Source organism: Procambarus clarkii, chromosome 3 (assembly GCF_040958095.1).
Source record: "Procambarus clarkii isolate CNS0578487 chromosome 3, FALCON_Pclarkii_2.0, whole genome shotgun sequence".
Classification (NCBI taxonomy): domain Eukaryota; kingdom Metazoa; phylum Arthropoda; class Malacostraca; order Decapoda; family Cambaridae; genus Procambarus; species Procambarus clarkii.
The window spans coordinates 3,258,432-3,272,849 of NC_091152.1; the positions used below are offsets into that span (position 1 = coordinate 3,258,432).

At 45.5% G+C, this 14,418-nt stretch overlaps 1 protein-coding gene across 1 annotated transcript in view; it reads right to left on the reverse strand.

Annotated features, from left to right (window-relative positions):
* Positions 1 to 3,089: 3,089 nt before the first annotated feature.
* The window catches only part of LOC138368182 (NADH dehydrogenase [ubiquinone] 1 alpha subcomplex subunit 11-like), a 29,124-nt gene continuing 17,795 nt past the window's right edge, over positions 3,090 to 14,418 (reverse strand). The window contains exon 3 of the mRNA XM_069330631.1: positions 3,090 to 3,478. Within this exon, the coding sequence (XP_069186732.1) occupies positions 3,312 to 3,478 (167 nt within the window). The 3' untranslated portion in view covers positions 3,090 to 3,311. The remainder of the gene's footprint in view (positions 3,479 to 14,418) is intronic.

The window sequence follows — 14,418 nt, forward strand, 5'->3', positions numbered from 1 at the left end:
ACTTTCCCCTATACTCCCCCACTTGCCTCCATACATGCATATTTACTTTTCCCTTCCTGGATAGGCCTGGACTCAGGCAAATTATGGCTATACCTGAACACAGGCCGGGTCTCACTAGGCCTGGACTCTGGCTTGGCTGGGCCTGGACTTGGGCCTCTCTGGGCCTGAACTCGGGCAGGGCCTGGCTATAACTGAATACGGGTTGGGTCTCGCTAGGCCTGGACTCTGGCAGGGCCCGACTATACCTGAACACGGGCCGGGTCGTGCTAGGCCTGAACTTCGTCCTGGCTGGGCCTAGACTCGGGCCTGTCTGGGTCTGGACTTGGTCAGGGCCTGGCTATAGCTGGACACGGGCTTGGTCTCACTAGGCCTGGACTCAGGCCTGTCTAAGCCTGGACTCAGGCAGGACTCGGGCCTGGTTATAACTGGACATGGGCTGGGTCTCGCTAGGCCTGGACTCGGGCCTGGCTATAACTGGACACGGGCTGGGTCTCGCTAGGCCTGGACTCGGGCCTGGCTATAACTGGACACGGGCTGGGTCTCGCTAGGCCTGGACTCGGGCCTGGACTCGTCCAGGGACTGGCTATAGCTGAACACCGGCTGGGTCTCGCTAGGCCTGGTCTCGGGCCTGTCTGGGCCTGGACTCGGACAGGGCCTGGCTATACATGGACTCAGGCCTGGCTATACCTGGACTCGGGCTGAGCTTTGGGAGAGGCCTGCTGAGAGTCAAATAGGTGCACAGTCAGAATTCGGCTCAAAAATCACGCTCAGGAGTAAAATTTCCGACATTTCAGATATTAAAAAAAACTGCAGGGGGGTTTGGGCAAAATATCACCAATCGCCGTTTTAAGTAATTAGCATATTTTCGGTATAAAAGTTCGAAATTTGAAATGAAAATAGGTGCAGAGAGTCAGAACTCGGCTCAAAAATAAAGCTCAGGAGTCAAATTTCCGACATTTCAGATATTTTGAAAACTGCAGGGGGGGGGCAAAATATGACCCATCGCCGTTTTCGGTAATTAGCATCTTTTCGGTATAAAAAGTCGTAATATGAAAATGAAAATAGGTGCTGAGAGTCAGAATTCTGCCCAAAAATCACGCTCAGGAGTCAAATTTCTGACATTATACATATTAAAAAATCCAGGGAGGGGGGGTTTGGGCAAAATATGACCCATCGCTGTTTTCTGTAATTTGCATATTTTCTGTATAAAATGTCGTAATTTGAAAATGAAAATAGGTGCAGAGAGTATGAATTTGACTCAAAAATCACGCTCAGGAGGCAAATTTCCGACATTTTAGATATTTTGAAAACTGCAGAGGGGTTTGATCAAAATATGACCCATCGCCCTTTTCAGTAATTTGCATATTTTCTGTATAAAATGTCGTAATTTGAAAATGAAAACAGGTGCAGAGAGTCAGATTTCGGCTAAAAAATAATGCTCAGGAGTCAAATTTCCGACATTTCAGATATTTTGAAAACTGCAGGAGGGGTTTGGGCAAAATATGACCCATCGCTGTTTTCAGTAATTAGCATATTTTCGGTATAAAAGGACGTAATTTGAAAATGCTCCCCCATTTTCTCTCATACTCCCCCACTATCCCCTATACTTCTCCACTTTCCCCCATACCCCCCCCACTTTTCCCTATACTCCCCCACTATCCCCGATACTCTCCAACTTTCCCCCATGCTTTCCCACTTTCCTCCATATTCCTCCACTTTCCCCCACTATCCCCTATTTTCCCCAATACTCCCCCACGCTCCTCCACTTTCCCCCATACTCCTCCACTTTCCCCCATACTCCCCCACTTTCCCCCATACTCCCCCACTTTCCCCCATTCTCCCCCACTTTCCCCCATTCTCCCCAACTTTCCTGCATGCTTTCCAACTTTCCCCCATACTCCCCCACTTGCCCCCATACATACATATTTACTTTCCCCTTCCTGGATGGGCCTGGACTCAGGCAAATTATGGCTATACCTGAACACGGGCCGGGTCTCGCTAGGCCTGGACTCCGGCTTGGCTGGGCCTGGACTTGGGCCTGTCTGGGCCTGTCTGGGCCTGTCTGAGCCTGGCTGGGCCTGGCTGGGCCTAGACTTGGGCCTGTCTTGGCCTAGACTCGGGCAAGGCCTGGCTATAGCTGGATACGGGTTGGGTCTCGCTAGGGCTGGACTCGGGCCTTTCTGGGCCTGGACTTAGGCAGAGCCAGGCTATACCTGAACACGGGCGGGGACTCTCTAGGTCTGGACTCCGTCCTGGCTGGGCCTAGACTCGAGCCTGTCTGGGTCTGGACTTGGTCAGGGCCTGGCTATAGCTGGACACGGGCTGGGTCACACTAGGCCTGGACTCGGGCCTGTCTAAGCCTGGACTCGGGCAGGACTCGGGCCAGGCTATACCTGGACATGGGCTGGGTCTCGCTAGGCCTGGACTCGGGCCTGGCTGGGCCTGGACATGGGAAGGGACTGGCTATAGCTGTACACTGGCTGCGTTTCTCAAGGCCTGGACTCGGGCCTGGACTTGCGCAGGGCCTGGCTGTAACTGAATACGGGTTGGGTCTCGCTAGGCCTGGACTCGGGCCCGCCTGGGCCTTGGAGTCGGGCAGGGCCTGGCTATACCTGGACATGGGCCGGGCTTCGCTAGGGCTGGACTCGGGCAGGGCCTAGTTATAACTGGACCCGGACCTAAAATGACCGAACCTAACCCTACCTAACCTAACCTATCCTAATTTAACCTAAACTATCACAACTAAGTAAATAATTAATGTTCTGAATACAATATAATAATAATAATTCAAATATACTAATTGGAAGCATTTTATTAAAAATAAAGAAAATCACTCGGCCTATTAGGCAAATCTGGGCCTTGCATAGTAGGCAGAGAAGTGCGTTCTGGCTATTAGTGTAATATATTAATTTATATATATTATATTATATATATATATATATATATATATATATATATATATATATATATATATATATATATATATATATATATATATATATATATATATCACACACACTCATGGCATGCTCAATAATTTATCTAACGGTTCCATATATCATAACCAGAGTCTGTATCATTAAACAAAATAGTGTATAAATATTTATTTACAATAATGAAATATACATTTCACATACATTTTCAGTCACCTGGTGAAGAATTTATTATATCAACCAGAATCAAGAGTTCCAGCTAAACAAATACACTAAAGCACAATTCTTTTATTCAGGAGTTAAATACTGTACTGCTGCTTTATCTAAATTTAACCAAAGACTATTAATTTTTGCAATTACATTGCAGCAGCCATAGAGTTACTTGTCTTTAGTGAAGGTAAAGTCATACTTCCTGTAGTCCATGCCACCCATCTTGTGTTCAAATTTCGGGATCAATTGATATCCATGGTCCTTTCCATCCTTGTAGAGAACAGCAATACAACCAAGGGCAAATCCTAGTGGTATACCCACTCTGAATGAACGTTCTGAAAAATACTAGCTCTCTTAACACGTTAAAGCAATAACATGATGCTTAACACAAGTACTGTATGTACCTCATAGCAGTAGATTAATATACAAGAAAATTATTCCCTTAAGCCATCTAAGAGTAACTGGGTGAAGGAGTAAAAAAGAGGGGTATAGTGGTCTGGGGGATTGAATCTGGTGCTGGGGGTTTTGACCTTTGGCCAGTCTGCACAGACTCATGGCACACCTGGTGATGTCGTGAACTCCAAAACGATGGTCCCAATGGGAGCTAAGCCTAACCCCTTCTCCTGGGCCCCGATTGGTTAAAAGAAGAAGGAACCATTAAAATGTGTAGCGCAAAGAGCTACCTGTGCTAGGCGAGCTGCCTCATTCAAATGTGGGCACTAACATTATATGCATCTATTGTCCATTGACCCAAGATATCTGTGTGTGCTAACCTGAATTTCATCAAATTGACTATGATTTTTATAGGGAATTCACCAATTAGCTACAAATCAACCCTCACATTTCCCACTATTGTCGTAGAATAATAGTAGGAAAAGATAAGTCTCCTACTTCTTGTGGCCAAGTGCAAAACCTGTACCAAGGCTAAAGAAAAAACATGATTGATATACCAGTACAATAAGTGGATCAGCGTGTGTGGGACAGAGTAACCTGTATGAGGGGGTGAATTTGCCGACATGTTATATAGAGCAGAGACCTGGATGATCTCATCTTTGGTGGCCTAGAAACCTTCCTTGCCACCTACCTTCACAAAAAATACTTGCCCACCACATGAGTGGAATTGTTGGAAGTGCTATGTGCAGCTTCCAGTTGACATACCAGGGGCAATCTTCATTGTGTCATTTGTCTACACTACTTGTCAAATTTCATTATGTACTATAATAAAACACCATTTCATAGAATTAATTACTAATCTAGGAAATCAGAAACTTCTATTACAAAGAGATTAAAAAAAGGTTAATTACATACTCTACAAAGTAGAGTTTTTAAGGGGGGGGGTGATATGACTGAAATGTCAAAAATGTGTGCAGGGGGATACTAAATATTAATATGGTGCTAAAAATAAAAAGGTAAGGTAAGGTAATTATCAAAAGAAGGCACCAAACCGGGAAGGCTATGTAGCACCATCAAAGTGCGAAATAATCAGAGGGCGCTAAATATCACCAAGAATGCCAATACGAGAACAAAAAGGCGAACGATATCAAAAGTATTCGATTCACCTAGAATTCTATCGAGGGACAAGTGACCGCGAGGGACGGTCAGAAAGCAAGACACACGCTCGTCCTGGAAGTCAGGACATTCAACAAGGATATGCACAACTGTAAGAAGGACAACGCAATTCGGACAATAAGGAGCAGGGCGGCGCTCCATTAAGTGACCTTGGGTTAAGCGAGTATGACCAACCCGCAGCCGTGCCAAAGCAGTTTCCCACTGCTGGTTACGGTGGCAGGAGGAAGGCCACGGGGACACACTACGTTTGAGAGTACGCAGCTTGTTACCAACCACAGAGGACCAACAACCCTGCCAACAGGCAAGAATGGAAGAATGAATAACAGGATAAAAGTCGGAATAAGGAATACCTTTACGGGAGATGGGACAAGAACGGATAGCTTCCTTAGCGGCAGCATCCGCATGCTCATTGAAAGAAACACCAATATGGCTGGGAACCCAGCAAAACTCTACTGATTTAAATTTACTAGAAATAAGAAACAGCCAATGTTGAATCTCGATGACCACCGGATGGACAGGATTAAAGGAATCTAGAGCCATGAGGGCAATACGAGAGTCAACCACAACCACAAAGGAGGAATGAGAATGAGAAAGCAAGAGACGAAGAGCATAGAGAATAGCATAAAGTTCTGCTGTAAAGACGCTAGCCTCCGAAGGGAGGCGACACATATAAGTACGGTCAGGAAAAACAACAGAGTAGCCCACACCGTCCGCAGACTTAGACCCATCGGTGAAGATGGAAATGGAGTGGGAGTGCGAAGAAAAGTGCTCAGGGAAGAGGCTTTTCAGAATCGTAGGAGGGGTAAAGGCTTTAGTAACACAAGTCAAGGACGTACAAAACTTGGGAAGGGGGACTCTCCACGGAGGTAAGGAAGGAACAATACGAGGAGAAACATTAGAAATATGAACAGAAAGAGAATCCTGTAAGCGAGATAACCGGACAGAAAGTGGGAGACAATGAAGAGGAACAGAAACCACAGGAGGATGAAAAGTCAATGCACGACAGAGGCGAGAGGAAGGATGTTGGAAGGACCGCGCAAGATAGCGAAGACAGTAGCGATCACGGCGGTCCTGAAGAGAGAGAAAGCCAGTGTTAACATACAAACTAAGGGCGGGAGTCGAACGAAAGGCACCAGAACTGAGGCGCAACCCAGTATGGTGCAAAGCATCAAGACGGCGAAGAGTAGAAGGAGAAGCAGACGAGTAAGCAGGGCAACCATAATTGAGCTTAGACAGGACGAGAGAGGAATGTAAAGCAAGGAGTGCGCGCCTATCCGCTCCCCAAGAAGTATGGGACAATACCCGAAGGAGGGTAAGGGCCTTAGAGCATTCAACTCGGAGGTAAGAGATATGGGCTGACCAAGACAAACGAGTGTCAAAGACTAACCCCAAAAGCTTCGCGGAATCCCTGTACACAATGGGATGACCATAAAGCGACAAAGAGGGACGAAGAACTACATGCTTCCGAGTAAAAGTCATAGCACAAGTCTTAGACGCAGAGAACTTGAAGCCATGATCGGTGGCCCCAAGACGACACGGCATCAATCGCAAGTTGAAGCCGGCGTTGAAGGAGAGGGGAATCATCACCCCGACAGCAAAGGGTAAGATCATCAACATAGAGAGCAGAGAAGACACCAGAAGGAAGAGAGGAAAGAAGACCGTTGAGGGCAACTAGAAAAAGAGTAGTGCTCAGAACACTACCCTGGGGTACACCCTCATACTGCTGAAACGGGGCAGAGAGAGCAGTATGCTAAAAATAAAAAATAAAAGAAAATTGGACAAATTTAGATTCTAAAAATATCTATCTATATATATATTGGCTTGGAAATGGGGTTATAGATTTAAAGAACAAATTACTTTTTAACACAATACATAGAGATTTGCTGGATTGTTTCAAGTACTGTAGAAGCTCGATAATCCGGGGCCCGCCGATCCGGAAAATACACTAATCCGGCAAAAATCTTGACCAGATAAAGTTTTTCCCTATTTAGCCAAAATGTCCTTAGAACCTGGACTAGCGGATATTTGGCCACATCAGCGTATACTGTTAGAGAGTCAAGATCCGACCCGGTTAACTTGCTACCGATGTTGCCCAATCTGGACAAGCCGGACAAGTAGAGATTATTCCGGATCACAAAGGCAAGCTTCGGGCTGTACCATATTAATCCCATATAGCTGTGGCTCGAGGAGTGTGATGTAGGAGGGGTGGGGTGGGTGGGTAGTGTCGGGAGAGAGGGGAGCATTGGGAAGGACTGCCTGGGGAATAAGGGAGCATGCAGAGGGGTCTATACAATACAGTAATAACCAATAATTTTAGAACAATTCATCACAGTTAAAAACAAAAGAAATATTATATAATACTCTATTATAACAAATACTGTATACAAGATTCCTTAAAGCAATTTGCACAGGCTTAAGCTTGCTCCTTAAATATTGGGATTTTTTTCCGCCTGGCGGCCTACGTAACGTGCTGCACCATCAGTGAAACATTTTTTAAATAACTTTTTTGTTTACATAGTAACAGTGAACATTTTTGCCCAAGACTATATCTGGTAGCAGCATCAATCATTCTGGAGGTGTTAAATGAAGAGGGTTACCCCTAACAATTAAAGACAAGTAACATGTTATGCAACTTTGTGAAAGTGGCTGGTTGACTTCAAGTGTTGCCAAGGACTTTAATATAGGCACTAGTTCTGTTTCTGATATATGGAAACAAAAAGGGCAATACCTAAAATACATTTCAACCAGTGAGTGAAGGTGCTAGCACTAGCAGAGGGTGCAGTAGAAGAATTTTAAAGCATTCAAAGCACGTATAATTGGATGAGGCTGTGTACAAGTGGTTTGCTCAGCACCGCACAGCTGGCGTGACAATTCGCGGTCCAGAAATAAGAAATGCTGCAAGCAGGTTTGCAACAAGCCTTGAAATAAAGGATTTCCAAGCAAGTGATGGGTGGGGTTGCAAGGTTCAAAGCAAGGCACAATATTATTAAGAGGAAAATTTTTGGTGAAAATTTGAGTGCAGATACAAGCAGTGAAGAACCATTTAAACATCATTTAAGAACATACATTTTGTCAAATAATTTATATTCTTATCAAATTTATAATGCTGATGAAACTGAGCTGTATTGGAGGAGTTTACCGGAAAAAACTCTAGCTATGAGGAGTGAGGGTTGTGTGTCAGGGCGTAAGGTTAAAAAGGACAGGCTGTCGGCCATGATATGTGCCAATGCCAACAGCACAGACAGAATCACGTGTGCAATTGTTGGCAAATCAAAGAAACCAAGAGCTTTGCAACATTGCTTGGATAAACTGCCTGTGAAATATTATAACTGAAAGAATGCATTGTTTACACAGGCGATCTTTCTTTCTTGGTTTCATGATGTGTTCTGCAAGGACGTTCGTGACCAAGTTAAGAAACTCTAAGTGAGGCCAAGCAAAGTTCAGGCTTTGCTGTTGCTTGATAATGCACCTGCCCACCCCAGAATGGACGCGTTAACCTCACATGATGGCAAGATAACGTGTATGGCACTTCCTCCTAATATAACCTCTTTCATCCAGCATATGGATCAGGGCGTTATCTGTGTCACGAAGAGGTTGTACACCAAAAAGATGTTCAGCGAAGTTTTGGTGGTTTTGCCTTAAGAAGATGATGTGGAACTCTGTGTGGATAACAGGGCTAAAAGAACCCTTGAGAATTTGAAGAACTATTCCATCGAGGAAGCCATCTATAACTGGGCCAAGGTGTGGAGTAAAGTAAAGGATTAGATTTTGAAGAATTACTGGAAATAATTCCTCACATGTACGGTCAACAATGAGGAGGATGAAGAAATGAATTTTGTAGGATTTACAGATGAAATCCATGGAATATTCAGAAATGCTGGCAAAAATTTAGAAAGACGGGATGTGGTTGATTGGCTTGAAAAGAGATGCTAATGACCCTGGATATGGTGTGATGAGTGAAGAAGAGATTCTCCAGTCTATTACTGGTGAGGTTAACAAAGAGGTGGAGGATATCTGGTTGATACCTGGTTGATGGGGTTTTGGGAGTGCTTCTATTCCCCTTCTATTCTATTCTCTATTGACTTGTGAGAGTTTGGTCCACCAGGCTGTTGCTTGGAGCAGCCCGCAGGCCCATTTCTCTTGAAAATATCCACAGTTGTTCCGGCAATATTTCTGATAGTCGCTGGTAGGACGTTAAACAACCGTGGACCTCTGATGTTTATACAGTGTTCTCTGATTGTGCCTATGGCACCCCTGCTCTTCACTGGTTTTATTCTGCATTTTCTTCCCTATCGTTCACTCCAGTACGTTGTTATTTTACTGTGTAGATTTGGGACCTGGCCCTCCAGTATCTTCCACGTGTAGATGGAACCGAAGGCAACGCCGGCTCCAAACCTGGCACCTGTGGCCTACCCCAACGATCCGAACCCCGAGCCCTGGCACAACTCTTCCGGGAAGAACCTCCTCCCTTCCCAACAGGACCCCCGGAGAACCAACAAGTCGGACATCGGACGACAGCTAGAAGAAGCTGCTTGCAAATACCGCTCAACCGCAGAGTCCACAAGCAGCATGGGACAAAAGGGCGAAGAAAACCTAAAAGCCAGGGCCCAAGCAGATTCTAAAGATAAGGAGAGCACAACCTGCCAACACGCGAGATGCACGGGGAAAAAACGCGACACCTCATTCCGCAAGATTGGAACAAACAGCTTCAGCAGCGCAAACGACGCATGGGCAGCCGAGACCAAGGCACAAGGCCAGGGATCGGCCCCAAGGGCCTCTACATCCTCCGCAAGCCAATCCAAAGGCACCTCCAGGAGGGAAAAGAAGTGCAAGACCGAAGCCAACAAGCCACAAGCTCAGTCCTCGACCACAAGCACAGCCAACAGGGAGGAAACCTGCACGTGAAGCTGAATTGTGCCAGCATCCCGCAGAAGAGCAGGGCTGAACAAGCAAGCATTAAGGTGCTCAAATTCGCCCCCCAAGTAAACCTGGACCACGTCAATGCCTTGCACCACTCAAGCGTGCGAGTACGACAGAAAGCACTCCATGCATCCAACAATGGGCAGTCCGCAAGCCAAGACGACTCCGGAACTTCATAACGAACTGAGTATGGGTACAAAAACCCAAACCTAAAGGAAGACGGATCCATTATAGAGGCATAATCCGGGTCGCGCAGGAGGCAAGCCGCAATGGCTGCCTGCACCTCAGTAGACAAGACACGGGAAGCCGAAAACCTTCGGAAGGATGGAACTGAAGGTCCCACAGGGATACGGAACCGAACCCAAATCCAACTTGTACGCAGAGGAGGAAAAAGAAAACCCCCACTTCTTGTAACAGAAAGCCCTGCTCTGAGGATTGGAAAACCCATGTGGGGTACAACAGGGCCCCAAGGGCTCCCAAGGTAGCTTTTCCCCAACCCCGGGAACCTCCACATCAGGCCCACTGGTCAGGCCCCGGAGCCACAACAGCTGGAGGAATGAACTCGAATGCCTCCGTCTCCACCCTGGAAGGAGCAACCACCGAAACTGCCCAAGTTTCAGAAACCTCTAAATCCCGCCCCGACTCCGAAGCCCTCAGACGCTTTGGAGCCAGAAGCAAATGGGGAAGGGAGGGACCAAAACCACCTCACATTAATTGTTATATTATAACTTAGATCAATAGCATCTTAAGGTTGATTGCTACTGCTGCTTTTATATATCTTAGTTAACAATAAGTATAAGTGTGTATTAACCCTTAAACTGCACATGGCGTATATATACGCCATGAGTAACATGTCCCACCGTGCGCATGGCGTATATATACGCCAAAGGGTGCAAGGCACGATTCAAATGTCCCGCTGTTTAAAGGGGTCACCCATACCGTAGCCAGGGGCGATTGTAAACAGACACCATCTTGGAAAAAAATCTAGAGCAGGCCTCCTTTGTTTTCCAGGCTTTAGTTAGTGGCCAGACACCATGGGGAGCGCACCACGACCCAGCATCCGACCTCGCTCAGCGCGCTGCACCGTGCAGTCTTTGACCGAAGACGAAATAGCCAATGAATTGTTTAAAGACGTTGATGAATCTGATATTGACGAACTCGGATATAGATGAGGACTATACACAGCCTGAGGAAATAGAAACCACGGACAGTGAGGGTGAACAAGTTGGTGCCACGAGGGTGAGGATGCCATGAGTTACCCGCTACTACTCAACACCACTTCGCACCCCAAGCACATAGTTCATGTGTTCCATTGCAAGTTTATGATATGATCGACGAGTTTGAAACAGGTGAATCATTCTCTGATTTTAGTGATGCAGAATCGGAGAACAGTTTTGCCACGGCTGCTAGTGCCAGTACAAGTTTCGCCGCATCAGCTGCCCGCCCAGCCAAGCACCGCCGCATAGAACAATATGGCGACAATGAGGAACAAATCCCCCTCATGTTCCAATACTTTTCCCCTCATCGACCCTTCCTGCCCCTACTGTTGCTAGATCTGCTTCAGCTCCTGGTCCCCGGATTCCTCGCCGTGGTGCAGCTAATGGCTCTCGGAAGACAGCAGGTTTATTTGTGTGGAGTGATGGGGGAAGATTTTGTTCCACAAATTCCTGACTCTGACAATAGAGATGTGGGAATTACAGATCTTTTCCCTGATACAGGTGACAAAATGAGTGAAATGGATTCTTTACTACATATTTTGATGAGCCGCTCATGGAACATATCGTTCACAAAACGAACAGACTTGCGGCTGATCTCATTGAAGGTGAGGAGGTATCAGACTTTTCACGACTACAGCGTTGGAAAGAGACAACTGTAGGTGAACTGTATGTTCACAGTGAGAACTGTATGTGTTTTTCGAAATTTGTATGTTGATGAAACATTGTGTGAAACACACAATATCACATTATTTGAGCAAAGACAATGCTGTTCCAACACCATTGTTCGGGAAATATATGTCCCGAGACAGATTTCTGTTGATCCTATGGTGCCTTCATTTTGCAAATAATGCAGACGAGAGACAGGATGATAGGCTTTAGAGGGTGAGGCACGTGCTAAATGAACTGATTGGAAAGTTCTGAGATTACTATGTACCAGCTTAGAAGCTGTTTATTGATGGATCCCTTGTGCTTTTCAAAGGACATGCTGCCTTCAAGCAGTATATTCCCTTAAAATGCCACCGATTTGGATTAAAATTCTTTGTGCTCTGTGACTGTGAATCAGGAATGGTGTTACACATGATACTGTATTCCGCTACAAATGTAGACATTTCTGCTAATGACCAACATGGCTTCTTCAGGTAGTGTGGTGAAGGCACTGCTTGCACCATATCTGAACAAGGGCCACATATTGTACACAGATAACTATCATACCAGTCCCTTACTAACCAAATTCTTGCTTGATAATAAAACTGGAGTGTGGCACAGTAAAGCCAAACCAAGGGAAATGCCTGTGTTTGACACTGCTATGCAAGTAGGTGATTGCGAGGTAAGAAAAAGTGGTGCAATACTTTCAGTGCGGTGGAAAGACAGACGTGAAGTGAACATGCTGACCACCATTCACCATGGTTCAATGGTGGACAGTGGCAAGGTGAAAAGAACAACAAAACAAGTAATATATAAGCCAGATTGTGTGATGGACTACAACATCAACATGCGTTTAGTTGATAAATGTGACATGATGGTGGATGCTGTAGAGAGAGTACGGAAAACAGTGAAGTGGACGAAGAAAATGATTTTCCACCTTATTGACGTAACAATGCTGAACAGTTACAACATGTATCTTGTGAAAACAGGTAGAAAACCATATTTCCGTTCATTTAGTTTTCAAGTTGTGAAACAGTTGTGAAACGTAGTTTGCCAAACTACGTAAGTTTGGCAAAGACACCCCTGGCATACAAAGACCCATTCAAGACCCAAAATTGAACCATGCTCCTGCACCCAGGCTCGCTTACAGGGAGGCCTTTTTGGCACACCAAATCAAGAAATTACCACCAACTGGAGCTCGTGCAGCAGGCCAGCGTCGGTGTGTTGTGTGTTCCAGCACCAAAATGAGACCACAGAAACGTAAATTGGTGTTAACATGGTGTGAAGCATGTGCAGTCCCTCTGTGCCATATCGACTGTTTCGCACAGTATCACAGTCTCCAGGACTACTAAATGTGTAATACTTTTGCAAATAAATGTACATAAAGTTAATTTTAGTGTTTATATTGAAAAACAAAAACAAATACTTTGTATATTTCCTGTAAACTATACCATTTTGGTGGGCATACTAGTGACACTAATATGTGAGCGCACAGTGAGTTTATACCAGTTTTATTATAATACAACGCCTAGTGATAATTGGAACAATACTAGCGAAAAATTTTTTGTAAAATGTGCCAAGAATATTGTAAATAATGCCGCGAAAATAAATTCGCGGAAACTCGGGCATCCTGAGCGGCCGTGAGCGACGGCTCCTTGACGCATCACCCTTGAGCGCTCACGCTCTGTGACGTCATCGGCCAACTTGTTGGCTCAATTATGTCATTGGTAAGTACAATAGAATTTTTGTTATTATTTTTCCTGTGCTCTGGGGACACAAATTAACATGTTTAGAAGACAAAAAAAAAATTTAGAATTTATTTTTTCTTGCGCACAGGGGTGTGAATGTCCTCAGGACCCCTTAGCAGCTTAACCCTCAAACCGCGCATATCATATATAAATGATATCAGTGACAAAACCAAAACCACGCACATCATTTATATATGATTTCGTGTCTAGCGCTATAATTTAAACGCCCCGCCTGGGATAGGGGCAGCTATAGTACAGCCATGATCGATAGTTGCCAGATGCCACCTAGAAATAAATCCAGGCCAACATTCTTGGGTGTTACAGCGTCAGTATTGAGCAAGCCACCAAGGCTGGCGCACGCAGCACGAGCTCACAGCACCGCTGTTCAGCTTGTGACCATAGCATCGCCTACAAATACCATAATATAAATGATACTGCTATTATTTAGCAGTGATAGTATTACTGAAGCCCCCTGACTGTAATAAAACTGACCAGGATTCTGATAATAGCAGGATTGTGGTGATATTTAGCGCTGTGCTCCATGGAGGGAGGAGTAATGCTGTGGGAGGGAGGGTTGTGGCGTCGTTTTCTGACTGTGTGTGGTCACCATTTATTGACTGCACTGAACATACCAGCTTAGTAAGTAAGTAAGTAATTATCAAAAGAAGGCACCAAACCGGGAAGGCTATGTAGCACCATCAAATACGCAAAATAATCAGAGGGCGCTAAATATCACCAAGGATGCCAATACGAGAACAAAAACGCATAAGGCGAACGATATCAAAAGTATCCGAGTCACCAAGAATTCTATCGAGGGACAGGTGTCCGCGAGGGGCGGTCGGAACTTCCAGACACACGCTCGTCCTGGAAGTCAGGACATTCAAGAAGGACATGCACGACCGTAAGAGGGACAATGCAACTAGGACAATAAGGAGCAGGGCGGCGCTCCATCAAGTGACCATGGGTTAAGCGAGTATGGCCAATACGCAACCTCGCCAGAGCTGTTTCCCACCGCCGGTTACGGTGGAAGGAGGACGGCCACGAGGAAACACAACATTTAAGAGTACGTAGCTTGTTACCAGTAACAGACAACCAAGAAGCCTGCCAACGGGTAAGGACTGAGGAATGGATAACCGGGTAAAAGTCGAAATACGGAATGCCTTTACGAGAGATGGG